This window comes from Neovison vison, chromosome 14 (genome assembly GCF_020171115.1).
Source record: "Neovison vison isolate M4711 chromosome 14, ASM_NN_V1, whole genome shotgun sequence".
NCBI classification, from domain to species: domain Eukaryota; kingdom Metazoa; phylum Chordata; class Mammalia; order Carnivora; family Mustelidae; genus Neogale; species Neogale vison.
In genome coordinates, this window is record NC_058104.1 from 2,471,963 (window position 1) to 2,498,084 (window position 26,122).

Sequence of the window (26,122 nt, forward strand, 5' to 3'; positions counted from 1 at the left end):
TTCTCCTGGTTTCTCCTGGTCTCGCAGACACCCTCAGCCCTGCTGGTGTGGCCTCGGGCTGTGTCCACACACCCAACTGCTCCCACGACGACAGGCGCCTCCCACCCCCTCCCTGTGGGCTGCTCTCGGAGGGGACACAGGCCTGGCCTGGAAGAATCAGGGGAGTCCACCAGGAGGAGGAGGGAAGGCTCCACACGAAGTGAGTGTGTAAGGGCCCGAGCCATTCCAGCGGGACTCCTGAGAAGTGGCTGGGCACAGCTCCCCGGCCCCCAGCCCACCCTGGGACCGGATGCCCCTGGTGACGAGCAGTCAGAGCCAGGAGGCGGGAGGCCAGGCTGTGATCCTATCCCTCCAGTCTGTCTCTGGCCTGGGCCGCATGTGAATCTGCATGGCCTCTCTGCAGACAGAGCTGCTGTTGGGTTCCAGGCCAGACCGGATGGCCAGCCAGGCACCAACCATGACCTGCTCATCCTCTGCGCATAGGCCACGGTGAATCTGATTCCTCTCCTGTAGACTGGAGGCTGGTAATTTTACTCACGTCCACACAGTCATTTCTGTGGCCTGATAAAAAGTTCTCTGACGTCCCTTGCAATAATAAAATCTCTTGCTTTCTCGCCCATAAATAATCTCGCTGAAAGACTGAATCCAAACGGCTGGTGGCTGGAATGACAGGCACAGACAGCTCATTCTTTCCCAGTAAGACCGGCGTGAAGCCAGCAGCACAGAGAGTAGCCCTCATTCCGAGAGGCTTGAGGGTCCCCGCCTCCAAAGAGGAGACCCAAGCAGACTGCCACACCCCTCCCTCAAAGAGCCCGCAAAGCCACCGTGAGCAGCTACTGGCCCCCGCCCCTGGCCGCCCTCAGTGCTTTGCACAACTGCATGCAGCCACAAAACCAGTGAGGTTCCACCAGGAAAAACCAACCAAGCTACTTAAGGACAATGTAAAATCACAGTCACAGTGACTTACAGGTGATACAAAATAACTTCACACAGTGAGTTCTTAAACTAACAATTTGTTTCTATAAAAATGATACACACGACTCTGTCAACTGCACGTGAATCGAGAACGTTTCCTGCCCTGGATCCCAGACACTGCTCTCATATCCATAACATCACGAACTGTCTAGAGAGGAACACGTGGCGGGAATGGGATCACGTCCTACTTGCAGTGGCTGGCTCCAACCGAATGCTGTTTACCAAGCACATACCCGTTCTCTGTTGTCTGCCAAAGATTTCAGAAGAAATCTTTTAAGCCTTTAAACCCAGCCTTTAAAGGCCTTTAAACCCAGGCCTGAGAAAACTCGGTCTGTGGCGGGTTGCTGCGGTTCACGAGGCAAAGCCCCACAGCCGTATGACAGCATGTCTCCTGGGCACGGGCACGCAGGAGCTGCTCCCGGTCCAGAGCTCGGACCCGAGCCCCATCCAGGCCCGATGCTTCTGTGTCCCCCTCACACCACGGCTAGTGTGGTTGGCAGAGTCCACATCACTGTCCCTGGCTGACCCTGTGAATCGGACTTGCCAGGGGGTGATCAGGTTAAGGATGTTGGGCTGGCAGGTGACCCCGGATTATCTGGGTAGGCAGTGTCATCAGGAGGGTTCTGGTGAGGAGGCAGAGCATCAGAGTCAGGGACGAGATGGGAGGGACAGGTCAGGACAGAGAGGACGCTGTCCTGGACGATGGGTCCCGGGCTGAGGAACGGGGAGTGCCTCCAGAAGCTGGAAAGACAAGGAAGACGACTCCGGCCAGAGCCCCCACAGAAACGCAGCCTCGTGGGTCTGTTTATGACATAAGATCGTAAATCTGTCCTGTTTACGCCACTGGCTCTGAGGTGACCTAAGCAAGCACAGGACGCTTCACGGAGAAAAGAGGCTTCACGGAGAGAAGAGGCCGTCTTGCTCTTGACAGTGGGATAGCTGGGCGAAGGGAATCCCGGCGCTGCACCCGGAGCACGCCCCACCCCCCAGGGGCTGGAGGGAAGCAGACTAAGGGACTCCTCTGAGGGGGGCCCAGGTTCCCTGGCCTATCTCCCGCGTGAGAACACTTGGAAAGCATTCTGGAAGGTGTCTCTGGGCCACTGAATACCGCTATTGACTTCCTGCGACAAGTGTGCGGGCGCTTTACAGGAGCAGGGCCGAAGGAGCAGGCGCGTCGGTATGAACAGGACATCTGCGCCCTACATGCCGTACGGCCAGCAACTCAGATGTGGAAAATCAAAGATCACACTGGGAAGCCACTGTCCCTTTGTAAAGAGCTCAGCTGTCTGCACAACTGGGGCTGCTTTCGGACCTCTCCTCCCACGCTTCCTCCCCCACTTGCCGAAACCATTTGTCACATCACCTGCCTCGAAGTCCACGGGATACACCTGACAACGAGAATTTACTCAACCACACACGCACAAAGTTCAACCACACAATTTAATGCAAATAATTTTAGATTTCCAAAAATGTGCAAAAACAGGAGAGTTCATATCCAGCTTCCCCAAATGCCACCATAACATAATCATAGAAAAATCCCAGCATTCTGGTAACCAGGCTGCAGACCGCCACACCCCAGCAGCTGCCCGCCACTGTCCTTCCCGGCCTGGGACCTGTGTGGCAGTCCGTCCATCTCCCCGGAGCCCTCCTTTCTCTGGACCCTGATACCCATGAAAAGCACCGGTCTTCACTCTACAGAATGTGTATAGTCTGGCATCTGCTCACTAGTGAAGTAGGAACACCGAGGAGGGCATCAGAGGGGGGCGCTAGCCATGGGTAGGCCACCGAGTGTGCACTGTCATCTCTACCACACCCTGAGGGGAAGCCCCAGGACAGTCCCCAGGTTTCACACCACACTCGGCCCGGCTCTGAGCTCCCAGCCGGTTCTCGTCTCTACCCCTGCCACTGTGCTGTGACTTTTGTCCCCAACCTGTCACTTCTGTGCTGGGCAGACCACCACCCACTGTCCCTCCCCTGCCCACAGCTTAACCCCATTAGTGATTTATATCAGCATGGACTTGTGCAGAGTCACTGATTCTGAAGACTATAACCCAAAACAATATTCTGTTGTTCCAACTGACCCGGATGTAGCTCCCTGGAGGGGGCCTATATTCTTCCAACAAGCCCCCATCCTATTTCCAGCAATTCCTTGCTTTCTGCCACAAATGGTTAAGGCTCAGGTTGGATTTCCCACTCTGGCCCGGGCACCAGCTTTTCCTCTGGGAGCCTGCTTCCAGCCATCAGGAGGAGCGCTCCAGCCCGGGACAGGGAAAGGGTGAGCACCTGCTGCAGGGGTCACCACTCCAGGCCCCCAGGCACTCAGGGCTGGCAGGTGCACACAGATGCACGCACACATTAAAGTACGTCTCTCTGTGCAGCCACCTTATCTGTGACACAAAAGGGACCCCTGAGGCCCCGGCTTTCCGTGCTCCCTAATTCTCTAGTCCTAAAACATTGGCTTTCAGAGCGGGCCAGACAACGTAACAGTCTTGTTGTCCCCACCCCACCGCAGCTGATGCTGGGTGCCCCACAGTCATGTCATCTCTGAGCACAGAGAACAGGAATTTCGCTCAGAGTCAGGGCTTCATGACACGCCAGCCACCATCCTCCTTAGCGTCTGCTCTGTCCTTCCTCAATTTTGTGTTTGCACAAATGTGCAGATACTTCTAGCTTCCTGTCTTCCTTGTTAATGTCACTACAGATGCTTCTAGAGTCTGCCTTTCTTATATACAGCGTGCCTGTGGTAGGAGGCCAGCCCGTGTCAGTTCAGACTCCCTGCACGGCCCCCCAAAAGAGCCATGGTTCACCAAAAGATCATACTTGTGGGCATCTGGGTCACTTCAGCATTCCATAATTATAAACAATACCACATAAACGACCTTGTGCGTATGCAATTCTGGACGGTTAGCAGACACAAACTAGTTTCATGGCTCAGTTTGGCGTTAAAAGCCCAGGCACCTTAGCAACTGGACGCTAACATGAAAAAGTCTGTAGCACAATGACGGCGTAAGACAGAGCCCAAATACGCGACGGTGACAAACAGCGGACAGGAGCAGGAGGAGCTAACCACTCACGGGTACACGGGGCGGAGTCGGCACCGTGGCAACGGCACCAAGTGCGGGAGGGACTTACTCCAGGGACAGTCTAAGCCAAGAGGCACCCACCGCGGATGGGCTGAAATCAGAGGGACCTGAAGGCAGAGACTGGGACACGGCCACACCTCTACCACGCATGGCTGAGGAGTGGGGACTTTCGGGAGCCCAGGCATGGGTCATGGCTGGCAGTCCCTCTCGGGGTCACTGTCCAAGAGGGGATGTCTCCACCGTCTTCCATTAGCCACACTGGGACCAAAGCTGGCTGGCCAGGAGGCAGTGAGGGCAGCGCTGGGCTCAGATCCACACACGCAGCATTCTGCACGGGCATCAGAACCCTGGCCACGTAGCGAAGCTGCCTGGAAACCCTGGCTGGGTTAGGGCGCACGTGAGGTTTAAGTGACTGCAGGCAATTCTGGGGGTAGCCCTGGAGAAGGTGACACCGCAGGACCATACGGGTGTGCTTTCAGAGGGAGACGCTGGAGACCACATGCATGAGGCTAGCTACGAGTGTCCCGACACTTCGTTTCTCAGTTACAATACACGGTCACTGTTATTGTTATTAGTTTTATAAACACAATCTGTATAGGTCATAAAACGAGCCTTTGGTTAAAAGGTACTTGGTGTTCAGGCACGACTGGAAACATCACTAGGTCAAATATGTCAAAGGCCAGACGCGCTCTCCTTCCCAGGTTCATGTTTTGTTTAGAAAAACAGGAAGTGAACTGGTGCCCAAAAGCACAAGGAAACCGTTTCTGCCTGGGAGTGGTTTCTGACAGCACCTGTATCTCCGTGGAGCCCGAAGCTGCGAGCACTCAGCACGCCAGCGCCGTGGAGTCACCATGTCCCCCAGGCCACGTGTCCCCTTGCCAGGTGGGCATGACGCCACACTCCAACCTCCCACCTGCCACGGGTCTCCTTAGGAACTCTGCCACATGCAATGTAAAGATAAAACCTAACACTCTTGGGGGAAAATGAGATTTAAAAGTAATAGTTAAGTTTTCAAAACAACCTGGGAAACATTGGGATGAGCTCTTTATGTCAAGGAGGGCATTCTGGAACCTCTCCATCACAGGACCTGACCCTAAGCTGTCAGCTGACAAGGTCGCACAATGTGCTCCATCCCAGAAGGCCGGGCAGCCGGTGGTCTTTTTCCATCACGAGTTAGTTTTTGCCTCTGGTTTTCCATCAATCAAATCTCCAAATCCCAGCTTTTCCAGGGGCTCCTGTGCCATCAGCTGCCTACAAGAAGGGAAGAAAACGAAGAACACTGTCTGACGGGCCTGTGCTTTCACTCCCATCCCGCCCAACCAGTGTCTGGGGGGCTGCCCGCAGCCAGGGACACCGGTGCATCTGGGTCACCGTCTGCGCCCTCCTCCTCCAGGCTGATTGATGCCTGCGCCTCTGGACCCCAGAGGGACAGCCGCTGGCAACCAGTGCACAGAGCTCCCCACGCACAGGGCGCAGCCAGGACCCAAAGGAAGTGGGCAGACCACCGTGAGGCTCCCCAAGGGCACAATAGAAGCAGACGCCTGACCTCCAGGTCCCTGTGAAGACACCCTGGACAAGGTGCGGACAGGCCAGGACAGACTTTATGTGGTACAACCGACCCTGTACAATGCAGGAGTGAGGGGCACCAACCACCCGTGTGGTCAAGGATCCATCCACAACTCCTGACTCCCCAAAAGCTTAAGGACCGACAACCTACCGCTGACCAGAAACCTTAGCTATAACATAAGTGTATCCTAGCAAGACATAACCCAGAGAAAACAAAAGCGCTAATAAGAAAAACACAAGGAAGAAACATATTTCCAGGACTCTACTGCATTTATCGAAAAGAGTCTGCATGTAAGGAGAATTGCGCTGTCCATGGTCACCATGTGTTAGCTTTACTCATAGCTCAGGAACACCCAGATGCGTGGTGCGTAAGCTCTGCCATCCTCTCGCTCCTGCCCCAGGCCCTGCATGGCCCCATAGCTGGCCAGCAGCCATGCCCTGCTCCTAGCCCCTCCCTATGACCAGCCATATGCTAGCCTCCCACCACGTCCACAGAAGTCAGGGCCATGAAGACGGAGATGCCCGGCACAGAGCCCCTGCTGAACTCAGTAGTGTCCCCACGTCTGGCTTCCCGCCACCATGCTCCAGGCAAAGGGAGGCCTAGCTTTTATTCTGTTTTGTTTTGGGGGTCAGGGGTGGTGGGTTGACCCCAACTCTCAGAGGCATCTGTCCTGCCTGCTGGGGGTGGAAAGGGGGCAGCAGCATGTCCCCACAGGAACCACCGGGCTCAGCCAGCACAAAGCCCACCATCACTTCACACACGATGTCCCGGCCCCCACCGCAGAGCCTGTGCACCCAGCCTCGTGCTCAGCCACATGCTGGGCACCACGGCCCGTCCAAGTCACCTGCTCAGACGACCCACTTTCTGCAGGTTCTGCAGGGCCCCAGGGAGAGCAGGCCACGCTTCTGCAGAAACACAACGCCTTGCAGAGAGATGATCTCTAGCCAAACTTCACAAGGAGTGTCACTTATCCCTCAGGAAAATGTCCCCAGAACTGCAAACCTCAGTCCGTAGAATTTAATCTAGAGCACACTAAATCTATAGCATGGAACGCATGTGCCACTCCTTAAACGCAAATGGGGAAAACAATGATAAACTTTCACCACATCTTATCAAAAGAGGACATCTGGCCAATAGTTCTTAAAACTGAGGTCTCTCGCACTGTGATCAGCAGAGCAACGACCCCCCAGATGACACCCTTATTGCTGAAGCCCGTGTCACCCTCGGGCTCGGGCCACAGGTGGAAGTACAGTCACTAACTGGCTGATTCTGAAGTGAGGTGACCCAGGACTCAACCTCATCACGTGAACCCTTAAAATGACAGACAGACAAGAAGCGAGGAAGGGTCAGAGATACCCCATGCCAGCTTCGAGAGGGCAGAGGGCTACAAGCCAAGGAGCATGGTCACGGGAACTCTGCCCCGGAGCCTCCAGAAGGAATGCAGCCTGTCCATGCCCTGACCGAGCCTGGCGACACCCATGTCCAACTACCCGCTACGGAAGGTGAGGTGGGCTGGTGGCACACGGGGGCGAGTGGTGCTCCTCCCGACATGCCATCAGGACAGGAAGGACCTGCGAGTTTAGCAGCACAAAGAAGTAATCAGGAAGAAAAAAACAGAAACCAAGTAAGACACAGATCAAGATATTCTTTCTCCAAATCTAAATCTTCACAAAATCCAGCTCCTTGGAAAGATCCTTAAAAACAACAAATAGAACATTTAGCAAGTTCTAAATCCCAAAGGATGACTTCAATGCCTCCTTTTAGCATAAGGGAAGAGACTGAAGACAACATCCCACTTCCAGTCCAATCCTTTAGAGACTGAGGCAGCATTAAGCGCGTGATTTAGGGCAGCCGGATTTCTGGGAGGCCTGGCCTTCACGCCAACCTGCACTCTGGGAAGCGGCTGCGTGATCCCAGAGGCCCACCCCACGGCACAGGAATCAAAATGAAATAATTACAGAGCCTTGAGATCACAGATCATACATGTATTTGTTGTTGGTAACCCCAGACAGTTCTTCCCGTGAGAAAATGTGGCCCGCAGCTACAACAGCTCACAAACTTCCACATCTGGCTACAATAGGCCGAGGCCTCAAGAGACAACTTTACTTATTTATTTTAAAAAGATTTATTTATCTGTTTGTCAGAGAGAAAGAGACAGAGGCAGACAGAGAGAGAAGCAGGCTCCCCGCTGAGCAAGGAGCCTGATGTGGGACTCAATCCCAGGACCCTGGGATCATGACCTGACCCAAAGGCAGCCCCTTAACCCCCTGAGCCGCCCAGGCGTCCCAAGAGGCAGCTTTAAAAACTTGTCATGGTGCAGTTTTTTTACAAAGATACATAGAGAGACAAGAACAGGTAAGATTTCAGCACAAAAGGGAAAAGGGGTGCCTGGGTGGCTCAGTGGGTTAAGCCTCTGCCTTTGGCTCGGGTCATGGTCTCAGGGTCCTGGGATCGAGCCCCACATCGGGCTCCCTGCTCAGCAGGGAGCCTGCATCCCTCTCTCATTCCATCTGCCTCTCTGCCTACTTGTGATTTCTGTCTCTGTGTTAAATAAATAAAATCTTTAAAAAACAAAAAACAAAAAACCATCTGAAAGTCTTAGGCCGAAATCATTGACCAAGTCAGAAACACACATGCACCCTTTACATTTATCTTAATGTTGCCTGACCAGCCAGGGAAGCCACCTGAAATAATGGAACCCACAGAGTAGCCAGCTGCCTCCCTCCGTCCCCAACAACCTCAGCAGGCCTCAGGGGAGGCCAGTCTCCAGCTGTGTTGAGCAAGGCATGGACACACGGAGAGCAGGCAGCTCACTCCCTGGGTCAAATTCGGAGAAAAGACAGGGCCCTTCTGCTGGTCCTTCACCTGGCAAGCCAGGAGCTTCTCTGGGGACCCAGGCAGCCCAATTCCGGAACAGCTCCCAGCAGGGGCAGCAACCTGTGTATGCTGGGTCCTCTGGCGCGCACAGGGATGATTAATGCAAGCCTCAGACGGGTGGATGACCGGCTCACACCCTCACGCTGACAGAGACCAACTTCAGACTGTCTCCAAATGTAGTAGCTCCAAGAAAAAATTTACTTAGTTCCCATCTTTAAAAGATGTGTTAATTAAAAGACAGTAATGTGAACACATGATCCCAGGATTGTGCTACTTAAAGATGGTGAGAACTGGACTCAGGGGGATCTGCTGTCAAATCTAAGCCCTTGTGAGCCTGAACGACTCCAGAGACAGAGTGAGGGCCTTACATGTCTACAGAAAGCCCTCCATAAACCTGTGGGCCTGAGAAACAAGAGATTTTGCCCTGAGGCCAATGTCTGAGTTTGTTATGGGAAAGTGGAAATGGGGCTCCAACTGGATTGGCTTATGTCAACCTATCTTCACACAAAGCTGAGTGAAGACTGGATTCCTTAATGAGCTAATGAAGGGCTTAAAAATCACAAATAAAAGTTCCCACTCCCACTATATAATTATATGTTACCGGGGGCGGCTGGGTGGCTCAGTGGGTTAAGCCGCTGCCTTCGGCTCAGGTCATGATCTCAGGGTCCTGGGATCGAGTCCCGCATCGGGCTCTCTGCTCAGCGGGGAGCCTGCTTCCCTCTCTCTCTCTGCCTGCCTCTCTGTCTACTTGTGATCTCTGTCTGTCAAATAAACAAATAAAATCTTAAAAAAAATAAAATAAAATAATTATATGTTACCTGCCTTTCCCCACTAAGGACTAGAACAGTTCTTAAATAAAATCTTAACGGATCATAGTTACAAACCTTTGTTTTATTTAAAAGTGAGCTCTGGTGAATTCTGGTCAAGACAGAACAAATCCTTCATCTTTCATCATTTCTGAAATGGCCTATTGTCTCTCCTGTCACATTTTAAGCACAGCTGAGACTACACCGAACAACATTTTTATGATCTGAGAATGTGAGAGAAAAAACTGTGTACCCACAATCTTTTGGCTCGGTCAGCATTTTCATGAGGGACGGTACTGAAACCTTAATGACAGGTCAGCAGCTCCCAAATCTGTAAAGAAAATACTCTGAGGAATGCTGTCAGGTATGACGCTGTCACTCACGGAAATGTACCCAGGGCTGCTGCACAACTTCTGGGACCATTTAATCTGGCGGGCCTCAATCCCAGGGACAAGCAATTCTACTGTTGTGAAAGACCCGAGCCTCAATGAGCCCTGCTGCGATGAGCTGCCAGGAAAGAAATGCTCCGGGAGCTGAGGAAGCTTCCAGAAGTCACACATGTCACCAGGTACTTGCCTCTCCATTCTGCATTCTAAATAGGCTTTTGACTCCTTTCTGCACAAAGCGTTTTCGAATTTATTGTCCCGGAGACACTTCATGAACTTCTCTTTGAAGCTTCTGCATTCACCTGGAACGAGAAGGAAAACACCATCTCCTCTTCAAGCAAAACTGTCAGGCCACGCGGGACATGCCGGGAGGCGGCCCCCGGGAGCTCCCGCGGGGCGGTTTCTCCCTCGGGGCGTGTCTGGAACGTTCCACAGGAAAACGTGGGTGTCGACAACACAGTGCGTCACCCGCTCTCGGCGCTCCGGCCTCCACGGAGGGACCCCGCGAACCCGGATGCCGGCCCCACACCGCAGGCGCTCAGCAGTGCGTGCCCGGACGCGGAGGGTCTGCCCCACGCCCCGCTCCCACCAGCCGCTAGGCGCCGGCCTGTCCCGCCCGCGCGGGGCTCGGTTTCCCCACCTGCGCCGTGGGGCTGCGCGGCGCCACCGGACACTCAGGACCCACGGCCCGCCGCGCCCGCCGCTCACCGAAGTGATCTAGAGGGAAGCTGCCCTTGTCCGGGGGCCGCGGCTGGAAGCTCTTGGACCCAAAATTCATCGCCGTCGACATGTTGGCGAGCCTCAGAGTGCGACGCGCTCGGTACGCAGGACGGCGGGCCGAGCGCCGAGCAGGCCCCGCGGGAGAGAGGAGCAAGTCGAGCTGAGAGCGGGCGCGGGCGGCACGCCCCGCCCCCGTGTCCCGCCCCTACGCCTCAAGCCACGCCCCCGCCTCGAAGGCCCCTCCCCGCCGCTGGGACCAGTCCCCGGGCCGCGACAGGCCCCGCCCCGCCTCGCAGGCCCCACCCCTTACAGACCGGGCTCCGCCCCCGCTCCAGAGGCCCCGCCCCAGCCGGGCTCAGAAAGGCCCTGATCCGGCGGCTTTGTCCAGTCCTTGGCAGTCTCCTTCCGTAGGACCTTCGCCGAGACCCACTGGTAGAGGCCAGCCGTCATCTTATGACGAGGTGACGGAAATCCAGAGAGGCTCCGCAGTTAGCTCAAAGACACATAGCTTGAGCCCGCAGGAAGCCCAGAGCAGGTGCGCTGGCAAGGTCCCAGCAGGCTATGCGGCCCCTCTGCATCCCCAAGGGTCCGCAGGGCCTACCTGCTGAGCAGGAAGGAGCGAGGGCCACCACGACACAGCGTCCCACACCGGGCAGCTCCAGCAACAGAAGTGTGATTGCTCTGGGCTCTGGAGGCCCGACTTCTGAGACAGACGTTGTTGGTGGGGCTGGCTTCTCCCGAAGGCTCTGAGGACACCCGGTTGCAGGCTGCGCCCCAGCTGCACCTGGTCATTGGCAGTCCGAGGACTCTTCAGCGCCTGCGCACACCCCATCTCTACATTCACCCTCCCGTGCCGGCCCCCCCACTCCGTGTGTATGTGTCCATATGTCCTCTGCTTGGAAGGACACCAGCCAGATTAGGTGGGCGCACCCTAACGACTTCATTGTGACTAATTACATCTGCAAGGGCGCTATTTCCAAAAAAGGTCACCTAAGGTGATGGGGGTTAGGTCTTCAGCTATGCATTCGTGGGGGGCAAGGGGGGCGGCTTCACCTATAAGGAACTCTAAGAGCATCAGGAATAGTTAGGGTTCTGACGGTCACTTATTACTATTATCACAGCAACAAGAACAACAGCGAAAGGGCTTCGTGGAGACCCCAGCTTTCCATGCAGAGCCTCCTCCCAGCCCCGTTCCCCGGGCAACCACCCCTCCTTCCCAAACTGGGACTCTGGATTTCATCTGGACGGAGGAAGAGAATCCCTGCCCTCCCAGCGCACCTGTGCTCTGTGAACCTGCATCCCTGCCACCCCAATGCCAACCACGTACTGGGCCCTAGAGCTGGGCTCACCAGCTCCCCACCTCCCCCACCCCCAGTTCCTGACATGGTCCAGCACTGTGCCTCCTTCTACTGTCAGGACTAGGAGCAGAATAGTGCCTGCCCCCTCCTCAAGGTCTCTGGAAGGCCTCCAGCTCCCTCCCAGCATGCCTGCCCCTCTGCGGTGTTCACCACTGGGTCTCTGTGCCTGAGGCTGCATTCAGCTGTGTGTCCAGGGCCGGCATGGAGCTGGCCCTGATGCTGCCAGGGCTGGTGGGGGTCCACAGGGAAAGCCCATTGCCATTGTTGAGGACTTGGTCAGCCTAGTGTTCTGGGGCCACTAAAAACTACAAAAGGAAAACTGCACCTTGATCTTGTCAAATAAATGACCGTTTTAGGCAGCTGGAACCAGGGGCCACGTACTGGGTTATTCATTAATATGTTTCCAGAGCAGTGAACAAAAGACACTTTTATTACCCAGCAAATAGCACTTTTCCACTTGACTAGATCATACCACTCAGCAGTAAAGAGGAGAGCCCTGCCCCCCAAGGTTGCCTGCAGCCTCTCCGTCCAGCAGCCCTGAGGGACCAATGAAGCATTGGAGGCCTGCTGACCCAGAGGTGACAGACAGCTTTTAATTGACACGTCTGTACCTGGCAAATGATTAGTGCTTTATATGAGATGTTTGGCTGGAAGAGGACAGGATTTCCATCTGCGGTGCTCAGATACAAGAAGTGGGGGAAGAACTGATGTTTCTGGAAACCCTCTTCAGTGCCAGGCTGTTGGCATGAGGCCTCTGGAACAGTGCTGGGCATACGGCAGAGTTCAGTTAGTTCAGCATTTGAAGGATGAACCTGGTTAGGCAGGGGTACTTAGCCCTCACCTCTCATGGAGAGAACCATGTCCAAGGGGATGCAGCCAGTGTACAAGCTACCCAGCACCGTGTAACAAACATCCCCAGCTCAGCGGTGTAAAACAGAGACCATTGGCTCTGCCAAGAACTTGCAGCGTGGGCCAGCCTTGGTGGAGATGACCTGACTGGCATCAGTTGGGGGCACTCAACCTCAGGCTGAGATACTCCGGCTTGAAGACAGCCCCTAGATCGAACCTTGCCTGAAACTAGACATTGCAGATCATTCCACTTTGATAATTCTGCTGCAAAAGTCTATTTTTCAAAAGGATGAAAACGTGGTTCTCAGAGAAATAGAAGCTGCACATGTGTTAGTTTCATTTAACACTCAAGGATGGAGGAGTTTGGCCAGATGGCAAAGCTGGTTCTGCGAAGGGCGCCCAACCCCGACACAGCCACAACTGGTCGGAGGAACAGTAAGGCTGCCGGAGTCGCATTGCTAAACTGGACCTACAATGAGTTAATAGCTCACGGGGCAATAAACCGTGACCTTTGGTATTATCTTTTCTGCCAGACAGAAATGATTTGCATTTTTACAGGAAAAACAATCACTTGCAGCTTTTCTGTTTCCTACATGTGAACGTCTGGCTTGAGGGCAGGAACATGTTCTCTCCCACCAGGGAGGCCAGAGGGCTGAACCTAGGGCAGGCAGGGCCATGCTCTCTCTGGGGGCGCTTGGGGAGGGGCGTCCTTCCTGCCTCGTCCAGCTCCTGGTGGCCCCACCTTCCTTGCTTGGGGCCATACCCTCCCTCTCGAACTCCAAGTTCCCCTGAATTTCTCTGTGTCTGTGTCCTCTACTTTTCTACCTTTTATAAGGACATCCATCACTGGACTTAGGGCTACCCTAATCCTAATCTAAACTTGATTACGTCTCCAAAGACTCCATTTCCAAATATGGGCCCATTCTGGTGTTCTAGGGAGACATGAATTGGGAAGGAGGCAGGCCATTCCACCCAGTACAACACTCCAGCCACTTTGGGGTTATTTTCCCCCTACAAAGAGTCCCACATGGCACAGAAAGGTTGGGTGCGGAAGCCATGAGGCATGAAAGAAAGTCCCCATACGTGGTTGGAGCCCAGAAGGTGTGGGCAGGGCCCCGATGTTCAGGAGTCTCAAGTTTGTAAGATGATCTTTATGCCGAGAAAATCGTTGAGCTGCCCTTGACTGGAGGGGTGAGCAGAGACGAGAGGGGGCAGAGTGGAAGCCCATGGACCCTGACCCAGCATCAGCATGGGGAGGGGTGGGGAGCCAATGAGGCAAGGGCCCTTCAGATGCCCTTCACGGGGGTGGTGGTGGGGAGATCCAGGCTGCCCGTGGGACAATAGTATGATGCCCCGCCAGACACGGAGGGAACAATTGGCCAGCATCTAATGAGGGGCAGCCCCTTGGCTGAGGGATTCTGGTGCTGGGAACCTATATTACCCAGTGTATCCCTTGCAACTGGGCACGCAGGTATTTTGAGTGGAATGTTTTCAACTGAGACATAATGGCGGAGAGGAGACGAGGCACCCTTCCGGGGTCTGATCCGGCCACATGGTCACTGAAAGAATAAAAGGCAATTGAACAAAGGGAGGAGGAGACTCAGGGCGGACGGGATGCTCACGGTCTGGAATGTGGCAAAGGCTCTGCGGCTGCGTGCGTACGAGAACTCGTCCAGCGGCGCCCTTGGACACCAGCTGCGTGAATACAGTTACAAACACAGCAAACACAGGCACACGCAGATGCCAAGAGCCTCTGGGAGGACGCATGAGTGGGGCGGGGGCACCTAGCGGGGAGGGGGCTCACTTCACAGACGACCCCTGGTGGACTCTGGAGCCCCAGCGGGGTGTGTGTCCGTTGTCTGTCTGAACGGATGAACAGTCACACGAATGCCTCCAGCAGAGAAAGCCCGTTGGGTGCTATGGGGCGTGGACAGGTGGCACCCATGGAGGACACGCTCAGCGGTCTGTGCACGCAAGGCAAGGGTCTCCAGGTGAGACCACCGTGGGCCATGGCGAGCGAGGCCAGAGCGGCAGGCCGGGTCCTCCCCGAGAGCCCGCAGGGAGCCAGCCTGCCCACACCTCCGTGCAGACTTCTGGTCCCGCCCATGGGTGTATTTCTGGAGTTTCAGAGGCCCAGCTGTGGTTCTTGGTTTGGCTGCAGCCTCAGGACTCACACAGGGGTGAGGGGTGGGGCCACCAGGGACCTGTGCAGGACCCCTCCCCGGTGCTGGGGGGGCAGGGGCCAGCCAGGGGGGCAGCAGTCCTTTCTAGAAGTTGCCGAGGAAGGGACCTGTGGGAGGGACGCTTGTTGCTGCTTCAGTTTTGGGCCTAGGAGGGGAAGGGCCCTGGATGAGCAGCTGGAGGAGAGGTGGCCTGGGGGTGGCGGGGAGGGGGCTTCCCAAGGCCTGGCCAGCACCATCAGTGTCAATGAGGTCTATGGCATCGAGACCCCAGGACCAGAGACACACAGAAGAGGCCACACCCTTGGGGAGGAGGGACCCTGAGCCCATCCCCAGGGGACGAGGGCCGAATCTGAGGGCAGATGGGACAAGTGCTCCCCACCTCTGTCTTCCACAGACTCTTCTAGAACCTTGCCCCTCTTGTATACAGTTCCCCTCCCCTTGGGCCTGGGGCAGCCTCAGGGCCCCCCTGAGGTGACTCAAAAGCTAGGTCACAGGTCATAGGTTACAGGCTGTGGCCTCTAACCCTCTAATGAGGGTTTGATGTTCAAACCCTCATTCTTGAAGCTTGAAAACACAAGTTCATCAAATTCGTTCCCGAGGTCAGAGTCCAACACGGCTCTCCCTGCGACCCTGGGGCAGCCCGGCTAGCCCCCAGGACCCCCAACAAGACCCTCGCTCTGGCTCATCTCCACAGCCTCCTTCCCTTCAGGGTCTGTGATTCCACTGGGCCCCACCAACAATCCAAGACCCAACTTTAGGGTCAGCTGATGAGCAAATTCAGTTTCACCTTCTATCTAAAGTTTCCAGGAATCATTACTCCTGGTTCCCAAGCGGGAATCGGTGGGGGGGATGGGACTGTTTCTATATCAGTCGTGGGGGTGGTCACATGACTGCAGGAGTTGGTGAGAACTTGCAGAACAGTACCTTGAAAAAGCTGGACTTGAACAAGCATAAACTCTACCTGCATTTACAGGAAAGGACTCCTGCCAGGTGGGTTCCCTGAGGCCCCAAGCTGAGGCCCGTCTGTAGACAGGTGGGGCAGTGTGGCTCCACAGAACCACCAGCTAGGGAGGTGGGGACAACCCACTGGGTCACCCTGCTTCATCTTTCTGGGACCTGGATGTAGAAGAACCCTCCCCACTCATGGTACCCGGAGAGATTCTTGGCCGAGCTGCTAGTTCCCCGCTCAGGACTGGCGGCTGCAGCCCTGCCGGCCGGGCCCTGAGAAGCTCCAGGTGCCCGGTTGGCCTCACCTGGGCCTGGCCCATGGGACAGGGCTCTCCTGGCATATGGTGGGGGGGGCATGTTCCTGTGGTCACACACAGCTGGCTCCATCCAGGAAATACCAGAAGGGTCGGGAAGCCCAGAGGGTAGGGTCGGGAACCTAATCCGATGACTCTGGTTCTCAAGTCTGCGCCCCTCACCACCACACTCCTGCCCCGTGGGGTGGGATGCCTGCAGAGCACGTGCTGGGTGCTGCGGGGGCCCCCACCTTGATCCCCCTCACCCGCCAGTGCACCCAGAGGCTGGGGGGTGCTGTGAGCCCCTCAAACCCGGGTCCCACTTCCTCTCTTGAGAAATGGGGGTGACCCCCCGCCTCCAGGCTGTTGGGAGTACCTCAAGGGTCTTGCAGGTAAAACACCAGGAACTGGCCGAGCCCAACCAGTTCTGGAAAAATCCCCTCCACCCATGCAGCCGCACCCTGCAGCGGCCCACCCGCTCTGCAGCCACCCAGGCCGGGGCACTGAGATGTGGGCCTCATGCCCAGAGTGGCTCACAGGCGCCCAGGCCTCACCGACCTGAAGGAGGAGGAAGAACCGACCCTCAAACCTCACCCCAGGGACCCCGAGTCCCTCCCCATAGCGCGCTGGGCCACACTGCACCGTCCCTCCTCTCACGGCTGTCCACCCAGCACCTCACTTGCTGCTGCTCTGGGCTCTGCACAGCCTGTTCCCTTGGCTGGAACGCCCTTCCACCTTGTGACTCGAATGCTCAGCAGCAATGCCCAAGGTGTTTTCAGTGGCAAAGCCCCTGCCACGTGGGTCTCTGTCACGGGGCTGGGGGGCCCTTTCTGGACCCCAGACCACCCATTTCTGCAGCCCTAGCTACAGGCGGAGCCTAGCACACACAGGAGCTAAATAAATGCTGGCAGAATTAATTCAGTGGACTGTCCTGGGCCGCAAGGATCCACAGCCCACACGCCTCGTAGCGGCCTTGGTACCTGGCACTTAGCCCAAATGACCGGGAGACACAGTTGTTAGAGAGCCGTTCTCTCTCGTCGCGGCCGCCGGCCATGCAACAGGACAGTCTGCCCGCAAGACAATGAGCACCCCGTCACAGGAGGTGTGCAAGTAGAGGCTGGAAGGGGGTGGCGGCCGTCAGGCTGCTTTGGCTCTGAGCTTTGTGGAGGGGCACGGACGGCATACCCAGGAGATGGGCCCTGCAGCGAGGGGCCCCACGTGGGGACAGGGTTCCCACTGCCTCATGTCGGGGCAGGTGGCGCGGAGCAGGCCTAGCCACTTCTGATGCCAGCAGCCCTCCCGCCCCTCACAGCTCCTTTCCACGGGGCGCCTCCTCCCCTCCCAGTCGGGGCACCGGGGGTAAGGAGACTGGAGTGTGACACAGACAGACGGGGGGCTCGTAAACCCAGCCGGCACCCCCTGCCTCGCCCTGCACCGGCCAGGGCCTCCCGCTCCAGGTGACCACACTCACAAAGCCATCGGGGAGCAGGCTGTCACTCAGGACGCTGCAGGGGACACTGAGGGCCCTGCGATGGGAGGCATTTGCTGTGCGGAACCTCTTGGCCCATCCCCCCGCCCCAGGGTCTCCACGGACCTTCTACCCCACAGGCCCTTCTGAGGGAGGCTCAGAACTCCCCTCAGAGCTGGGCCCGTATCCCAAGGCCCCATGAGCTCCGGTTCTCATGAGGAGACTGAGGCAGAGGCAGAGGCCTGCGGGAGGGGCAGACTGGACCCTGTGGTGTGTTCTCTCCAGCAGGCAAGGGACAAAGACGCCCCCAGGGCAAGGTCTAGATGCCCACCCCCCAGATAGCTCCTGGCCCCCTGCCACAGATGCGACCCCACATTCCACGCACGTCTGTCACTTTAAGCTGCCTGACTGTCCCCTGTAAACTGCTCGGTCCACATTCTCGGGGTGGGGGGGTGAGGCGCTGGCACGCCCTCCCAGCAGCCTATAAGGCACAGGGTGGGGAGCTGGGGCCTCGCCGTCTGCCGTCCTCATGGCCCTGCTGCTCCTGGGGATCCTGCTGCTGCTTCTGGGGCTCTGGGGGCTGCTGCGAACCTGCACCCACACCCCCTCCCCAGCCCCTCGCTGGCCCCCTGGACCGCGCCCACTCCCACTCATTGGAAACCTGCACTTGCTGCGTATGTCACAGCAGGACCGGTCACTGATGGAGGTAGGGCAGGCGGGTCCTGGGCAGCCCAGCCCCATCTCAGGGGAAGCTGAGCATGTGCTCCAGGACCCCTTTGGGGGTAGTTCTGTGTCCCAGCCTGGTGCTCACCTGGCAGGGGACACAAGAGGCCCAAGTGCCCACCCTGCCTTGTAGAAGAGAAAGACATCCCACCCTACGGGGAAGCAGATGGGCCATTTAAGGAGCAGGGCGTCAGGAGTGTCAGGTCAGGTGGGCTTCCTGGAGGAGGAAGCACTTGATGAGCACCTACAGAAGAGCCCAGATTGGGGTCGGGGGAGGGGAGGAGGCAGGTGCTCCTGGGAGTAGTACCATGCAGCAGAGGTCCCTCGTGGAAAGGAACCTGGATGAGCGCACGGGTGTGCCTGGGGCATAGGGAGCGCCTGCTCCGTGTGGGTGCTTCCAGCCTGGGCTGGAGGCTAGACTGTCCTGGCCCCACATTGAGGGCAGGCTGCCTTGCCCTGCAGCCAGGAACCGCTGGCCCAGCAGGTAAAGCAGAGGTACAGGCCTGGCCCCCCACCGCAACCATGGCTCCCACCACCACGCCACCCTCCTTCCCCAGAAGCACTGCTGATTCCTGGTGCCCCCCCACCCCCAGCCCTGCATGTGGGTGGAGAGGAAAGGATTGCAGCCTTGGCCCCTCAGGGGAGCTGCTGCAGGAAGCACCCGGGGCGTCAGGGTTCTTAGGCTGTGCCTGGTGTCGGACCCGGGGGCCACTGTCCTACGTGTGGGGAGTGGAGTGGGTGTGGACAGGAAGGGCAGGTCTGGCTCTGTCCCTCGGTGCATGTGATGGACAGCAGTTCACTTCGTGCCTCCGGGCCTCAGTGTCCCCATGTGTAAAGGCACAGAAGGGGAATGGGCACACACGGAGGCATCAGATGTCAGACTACGTGTTGCCACGTAGTCTGGTTCTGTGCCTCCAGCCTGGGCGGACAGCTGCTCTCACTGTCTGCTTCCTCGTCTTTGGGCTCCAAGGAGACCTCTCTGCTGTTTCCCCGGAAAAGAAAACCATGATGGAGACACCCAGCACCCGTGGCAGCTCTCCCTGTCTTCCAGGAATGGATGGGGAGGGGGCTCAGTGGGGTCCGGCAGACTACTGCCCCCGGGAACCAGCTCCTGCTTTTCGGCTCCCAGGCCTTTGCTTGTGCACACCTGTGGTGGGTCCAGTTTCTACAGACCTGTGCCAGCCCTGGCTCCAAGTCTGCCGTGTTCTCCCTGTGTGGGCACAACCTGGGGGTGCTCATGGGGGCCTGGGGGCAGGGCTGCTGGCTCATTCCTGCCTGTCCCCACCAGCTCTCCGAACGGTACGGGCCGGTGTTCACTGTCCACTTGGGACGCCAGAAGACGGTGGTGCTGGCTGGCTACGAGGCTGTGAAGGAGGCCCTGGTGGGCACCGGGCCGCAGCTGGCTGATCGGCCCCCCATCGCCATCTTCCAGCTCATCCAGGGAGGTGGGGGTAGGTGTGCGGCACGGGCAGGGAGTGGGCAGAGGACAGCTGAGCATGGGAGTCCCTGGACCCCAGCGTTGGGGGGGGGGGTCTGCCTCTCCAAGCAGCAGGAGAGTGTGCCCAGCGTGGCTCCTGGGGAGGGACACAGTGTCCCTGTGTCCAGGGATCATGACACCATGAGTGGGCATGGCTCACCAAAGCCAGCTCTTGGGGGAAGAGGCTCAGGTGTGGGGCTGAGGCCCCAGCCAGGTCCCCCGACCTTGCTCCCTGCCTGCATCACCCGGGGTTGCTCATGGGTGACTTGTCTGGCCTGCAGGCATCTTCTTCTCATCTGGGGCACGCTGGAGGGCCGCCCGCCAGTTCACTGTGCGCACCCTCCACAGCCTGGGTGTGGGGAGGGGGCCTGTGGCCAGCAAGGTCCTGCAGGAGCTGAGGTGCCTCATGGGGGAGCTGGACGGCTACAGAGGTGAGTGGGGGCCAGGGAACTCCCCTCTGGGGGTCCCCTCACCCCTGAGGCCCGTCTCCCTCCCACTCCAGGCCAGCCCTTTCCCCTGGCTCTGCTGGGCTGGGCCCCCTCCAACATCACGTTCACGCTGCTCTTTGGCCGGCGGTTTGAATACCAGGATCCTGTGTTCGTGTCCCTGTTGAGCCTTATCGATGAGGTCATGGTACTCCTGGGGACCCCCAGCCTGCAGGTGAGAGGTGGCTGCTCCTGGTCTCAGGGTAGGGAGTGGTCTCTGCCTGAGAGAGGTGAGCTGCCACTTTGCCAAAACAGCACTGGACTCCAAACCAGGAGGTCGAAGGCCTGTCCTGTTTCTGACACCCACTGGTCATGTGACCCCAGGCCAGTCCTCTGTGCCCTCTGGGCAATGAGGGTGTAGAGCAGGAGTCCCCATCTGCCCCCTCCTACACCTGACCATTGGTCCAGATGCACCTGCTCAGAGGTGGGGATGGGGACTGAGTGTCTCTTCCCTGGATACAGGGCTTGATGTCCCCCTGGCCCCCAGCCCTCGAACCCAGGGACCCTCCACCCAACGTGGGTCCTTCACAGTGTCACAGGAGTGATGCAAACAGGCCCTGCCCATTTTCAGAAACCCTGGGGGCAGGCATATTTCTTTTTCAAAGTGTGAAATGTTGGCCATCGTGACCGTTTCCGCGATAGGTCACTAAGCACATGTCTCTGGTCGAGGTGCGTGTATTTATAGACCCGCGGTCATGTGCGTGAGGCAGGGGCTGGCCAGAGTCTCCAGTCCTCACGCTCCTGTCCTAGGGGCCTCTGACAGCCTCTGGACGGGAGGATCTGACCTCCTTGCCGGGACGGTCAGTCCCAGGAGAATGGAGCTGAGGGCTCGGAGTAGAATGTTCCTCACCGCAGAGGCACCCTGTGTAATCCATCCAGGGATCACTAATGCTCTGGGGGACATCCAGCGGTCACAGTGCACCAGGAGAGTCATGGACATCTGCGTGCCGGGCACGTGCTGGTCCCTCAGACAACCTGGTCACAGCGGGGTCTGCTGAAGCTCTTCAGTTTGCCAATTCTTTGTTTTAATGACTTTAATGAGCAGCACCCCCCACCCCCACAATCCTGTTGGCTCTGGTGAACAGAGACGGGCATGATCACAGCTGCCTGCAGGCGCGAAACCAGCACCTGTCCTGCGGCACCCCCTTCCTGACCTGGGAGGGTTTTTTGGAAGCCCCGGGGCTGCTGATCCCACCAGGAAGACCAGGCTCCTCCCCCTAACCCCCAACTCCGCACAGAGCTGGCGACCTCTTGTGGCCACTGGCAGCACCTACCTAGCACTTCTGCCTGGAGTCTGGGGCAGCACCTGGACAGGTGAACACACCTGCTGGGGGGGTGTGGGGCCCGCACCCTGACCCCACCTGCTATTTCGCCCTCTGCCTTCAGCTATTCAACACCTACCCCTGGCTCGGGGCCCTCCTCCGGCTTCACCGGCCTGTCCTGCAGAAGATAGAGGAGGTCCGCTCTATCCTGAGGACCCTGCTGGAGGGGCGGCGGCCCCCCAAGGCCAGGGGAGGCCCTGTGAAGAGCTACATGGACGCCTTGATCCAGCAGGGCCAGGTGTGGGCAGACCCACCCTACCGCCTAAGAGGCCTGGGGCATCTGGGAGGCCCCCTGGAGAAGTGGGGTTGAGGAGGGGGTCCATGCTGGTCTTGCACCACCTCCTCTATCTCCTAGCTGAGGGCCCCTTGGTCTCCCCATCTGTGAAATGGGGCGTTTGTAGTGCCTGCCTCCAGGTGTGGCTGCAAGGATGTGGGGAGCCCAGAACATGGCAGGTGCTCAGCAGACTCGGCTCTGCTTTCCTGCCAAGGTTCTGTTTTCTGCTCCTTTCTTGAGCCCAGAGCTGGGTCCGGGGTGGATGGTCCATGGAGCCCAGCCTCCAGCTGAGTCCCATCCAACTCACCTCTGTAGGGGAAAGAGCCCCAAGGCCTGTTTACCGAGGCCAACATGGTGGCCTGTGCCCTGGACATGGTCATGGCCGGTACAGAGACCACGTCGGCCACGCTGCAGTGGGCTGCCCTCCTGATGGGCAAGCACCCGAGTGTGCAAGGTGAGCTCCCAGCCTGTCTTCCCAGGACACGGCCACCTGCGGGGTGGGTGGGGGTCCGTCGAGGCCCAGAGATGCTGGCCCCACCTCTCACCTGCAGGCCAGGTGCAGGCAGAGCTGGACCGTGTGCTGGGGCCCGGGCGGCTCCCCCGGCTGGAGGACCAGCGGTCCCTGCCCTACACCAATGCTGTGCTGCACGAGGTCCAGCGGTTCATCACCCTCTTGCCCCATGTGCCTCGGTGCACGGCGGCTGACACCCAGCTGGGCAGCTACCTGCTCCCCAAGGTGGGCACGACCCTCCCGAACCCTGACGGGTGGGCAGGGCCCTCCCTCCCCCTTCCTTCCCTCCTCCTTTCTACCTGGGTCAGAGTGGGCCCAGCTGGGAATCTCGAGGACCAGGCTGGCCTCCTGGGGGACCCTCTCCCTCAGTGCACACCCCTGTGGGGAGGGGTGCAGGCCCCTCCCACCTGCTGCCTGCCCACAGGGCACGCCTGTGATCCCCCTGCTGAGCTCAGTGCTCCTGGACAAGACACAGTGGGAGACACCTCGCCAGTTCAACCCGGGCCATTTCCTGGATGCTAAGGGGCGCTTTGTGAAGCGGGCCGCTTTCCTGCCTTTCTCTGCAGGTACCCACAGCCCTCACAGGTGGGGACAGCACAGGGCCCCTCAGCCCCAGGGAACTCGGAAGCTCAGAGTCAAGCCTGCTGAGCCTCCTGCTGCCCACAGCCTCTCTGCCCCCAGAGCTGGCCATGTCCCAGTTACTGCAGACCTTGCTCTCAGATCGCCCCCGCTCCAGCCTTCCCTTGCCCTCCCAGAGCTTCTCCTCTCCCTCCACTCCAGGAAACTGGCCGGGCTCCCTGGCACAGCCCTGCGAAGAGCAGGCCTGGAGCCCCCACCCTATACCTCGGTTTCCTCTGCAGGCCGCCGCATCTGCGTGGGGGAGAGCCTGGCCAGGTCGGAGCTGTTCCTGCTCTTTGCCGGCCTCCTCCACAGATACCGCCTGCTGCCCCCGCCTGGCCTCAGCCCCACTGCCCTGGACACCACGCCTGCCCCGGCCTTCACCATGCGGCCGCCAGCCCAGGCCCTCTGTGTGGTGCCCAGGCCCGGGGGCTCTTACCCAGGAGACCAGCTCTGACCCAGGTCCCAGCCTGGGGTGCTCTGTGGAGGATGGATACAGGACAAATAAAGGGATGCACAGGCAGAAAGCCCCTCCTGGGCTGATCCTCTTCTTTCGGGGGCTCAGCCCCCTTCTGGCTCCCCTTGCCCAGAGGCATCTCTAGCCCTTCTCCTCCAGTCTTCCAGGGCAGCTGGGGCCCCCTCCCTGCCCTGAGCTCCCCGCTCTCCGCCCTCTGCCCCCAGACCCCTTGGGCATCAGCATTGCCTCTGTCTGGACCCAGGCCCCACCCGTACTTCAGGGTGCCCTCACAACCCAGGGGTGAAGCACCTCCCTCTCCACACACCAATGCATGCCTCCTTGGGTTCCCTGCAGCCTCCTCTCCCCACGCCCCCTCCATGCTGCCCCCGTCCAGTTCTCCATAGGGCCAGCATTGGCCAGGCACCCACCAGGCACAGGGGTGCCCCTGGAAGCTGGGGTGTGAGAGACATCCACCCAGAGGCCAGCCTGAGCCCCGTGCTCCCAGCACACTCAGTCTGTGCTGTGCCAGGCCCTGGGTCGCTGGGTCCCCTGCAGACCCCACCCTGTTCCTGCAGCTCCTGGGGGGCCACGTCCAGGAGGTGTTCTGCCCGTGGTGCCAGGACCAGGCGAGGGACAGCTGCCATGAGAGGATCAGGGACCCTGCAGGGGTGAGAGCAGAGCCTGAGCAGGAAGGATGAGCAGGAGTTTGCAGGGAGGACGCTGGGGGTCCCTCATGTTGGACCCCATCAACCTCACATGACCCTGAAGCAAGTGGGGACACAGATCCCAAGGCCCAGCTTCTGTTCTCCCCCACGCCCAAGATGTACCAAGCCCCCCAGGAGAGGGCCTCTGGTCAGGGGGCTGTTGCTGACTGTGCCCAGAGATGCCAGGTCGGGGTTCATCGCAGGGTCCTCCCCAGCATGGGCCGCCATAGGCCACCCCAGCACCAACACACTTCCCGTTATCTGGTATCCTGTCCTGTATCTGGCAACCCGTTGGTGGCCTAGGAGCCTGGAGGGGTAGAGTTGGCCCTGTCCTGGCTGCATGGTGGCTCTGGGCCACCCCAGTTATCCTTCCCTGCCTAGGCTCTGAGCGGGGGGCACAGAGAGTGGACAGGAGAAGTGCCATGCCCCAGAGCCTTTTCCCTGGTTCCTTCTGATCCCCCACATCCCTCGTCTGCCCCTCGACCCTTCCCAACAGGGAAGCCTTAGCTTTCTAAATTCAAAGGTTTTTCTTTGTGGGAGGACGAACACCTTGAGAGGGAGCTGGTGGATAGGCGGAGGGCGGGGCTGAGGACATGACGGTGGGACATCATGGCAAACCAGGAATGAGGACAATTCCTGGAGCAGCTGCAGAAGGGGGTCCCCGAGGCTGTGTGCACGCAAAGTGCTCCCCAGGGGAGAAAGGATAAGGATCGGGTTGTGTCCCCACGGGGGAACAGTGTCCGGGGTGGGCAGCGGGGGCGAGTCTCTTCGTGACGGACGCTTTTCATGCTGGGCCCCCGCGGGGGAAGGGAAGGGGTTATTCTGGGGAGGCGTCCGTGTACTTTGCTTCTGGGAAAAGCTGGGTAGTGGGTGAGGAGTGTGTTCTGTCGTCCGAGTCCTTCTGTCTGCCTGTCACCTCTGACACTGATGGAGGGTCTGGGAGCACCTCTGCAGGGCTGGGCCACTTTACTCTCCGCGGTCACACGGGGCAAACAGAATGGCTCTGACCGAAGTTCACCCCCGTGAAAGAACTGAGAACATCCTTCAGAGAGCATCACAGAACATTCCAGAATGGCTATGGAAACCCTTCCAAAAAGCTGTGGGTGGAGGAGACTCGGCTGCTCCAGGCGAGGACGCAGAAAACCAGAACAGGGGAAACACTAGCGTTTGAGGGTCTCCTGTCTTTGTGGCAGATCTGGTGCTGCTGCAACACTGTTTCCAGAAGCTGTTCCCCGGGCAGGAGCGGGATCCGCGGCACCTCCAAGGTGGGCGGGCTTCAGTCGGGGGCGGGATACAGATGCCAAGCCGCACATCTCCTGACTTACAAGAACAGGAGTCAAAATGAACCACTTTCCTGGGTGACTTAAGTTTTCTCCAAGGCAGCCAATAGGGTTCGTTGATTAATTTGCTAAGAACAAACCTGAGAAGGTTTTCTGCCAGGTGGAAGCTGTGGATCCTGGTGGGAGCTCTCCACAGACACGTTGCTCGGGGCCCCTCCCTGGGGCGGGAGGCTCTGTGTGGGGTCAGGCAGGAGATCCCCACAGTGACCTCAGCGCCCTCCTGGGCCGTGATGGGAACCTGAGGTTCCCAGGATCCCAATGGCATGTGTCCACGGCTTGGCTCCCTCAGGCCTGTGGGCTGGTACATGCGGGACCCTCACTCAGCCCGGTCCAGGGCTTGGGATGTGAGCAGGGCCTTGGACACCCCTCCAGCCCCTGCAGGGGAACCCTGGGCCACCCAATCTCAGGCTCCCCTCACAATCCCCCCACCTGGAGCTCGCCAGATGTGCCAAGGCCACTGTTTGGGGAATATCTGGGGATTATTGTTCCCTTCTCCTCGCTTTATGGAGCTGACAAGCCACCTTGGCGCCTGAGTGCCCGCCTGGCCCCTGCCCCGGGGGTTCCGTCACCGCAGATGAGCTGGCCCGCTGTCTCTAGGATGTTGTTTGAGTGGTGTCAACGGTGTGCCCTTGTGGTCCGCCGTCCCCCACCCAGAGCCATTCTATGACCTGTATCCAGGCTTCTTCCCTTCTGTGGGT

The 26,122-nt window shown here is 58.4% G+C and overlaps 2 protein-coding genes across 2 annotated transcripts; one reads left to right on the forward strand and one right to left on the reverse strand.

Annotated features, from left to right (window-relative positions):
• Positions 1 to 2,396: 2,396 nt before the first annotated feature.
• Positions 2,397 to 10,558, reverse strand: LOC122895585 (cytochrome c oxidase assembly protein COX19). The gene is made up of 3 exons (XM_044233080.1): positions 10,403 to 10,558; positions 9,885 to 9,996; positions 2,397 to 5,309 (listed from the first exon to the last, which is right to left on the reverse strand). Exons 1-3 carry the CDS (start codon positions 10,482 to 10,484, stop codon positions 5,225 to 5,227), a joined length of 279 nt encoding a protein of 92 aa, XP_044089015.1. The 5' UTR covers positions 10,485 to 10,558; the 3' UTR covers positions 2,397 to 5,224.
• A 7,484-nt stretch (positions 10,559 to 18,042) lies between these two features.
• Positions 18,043 to 23,380, forward strand: LOC122895808 (cytochrome P450 2W1). Its single transcript, XM_044233542.1, has 9 exons — positions 18,043 to 18,219; positions 19,525 to 19,687; positions 19,995 to 20,144; positions 20,216 to 20,373; positions 21,585 to 21,758; positions 22,110 to 22,248; positions 22,346 to 22,530; positions 22,730 to 22,871; positions 23,166 to 23,380. The coding sequence occupies exons 1-9, from the start codon at positions 18,043 to 18,045 to the stop codon at positions 23,378 to 23,380; spliced, it is 1,503 nt and encodes a 500-aa protein (XP_044089477.1).
• The last annotated feature ends 2,742 nt before the right edge of the window (positions 23,381 to 26,122 follow it).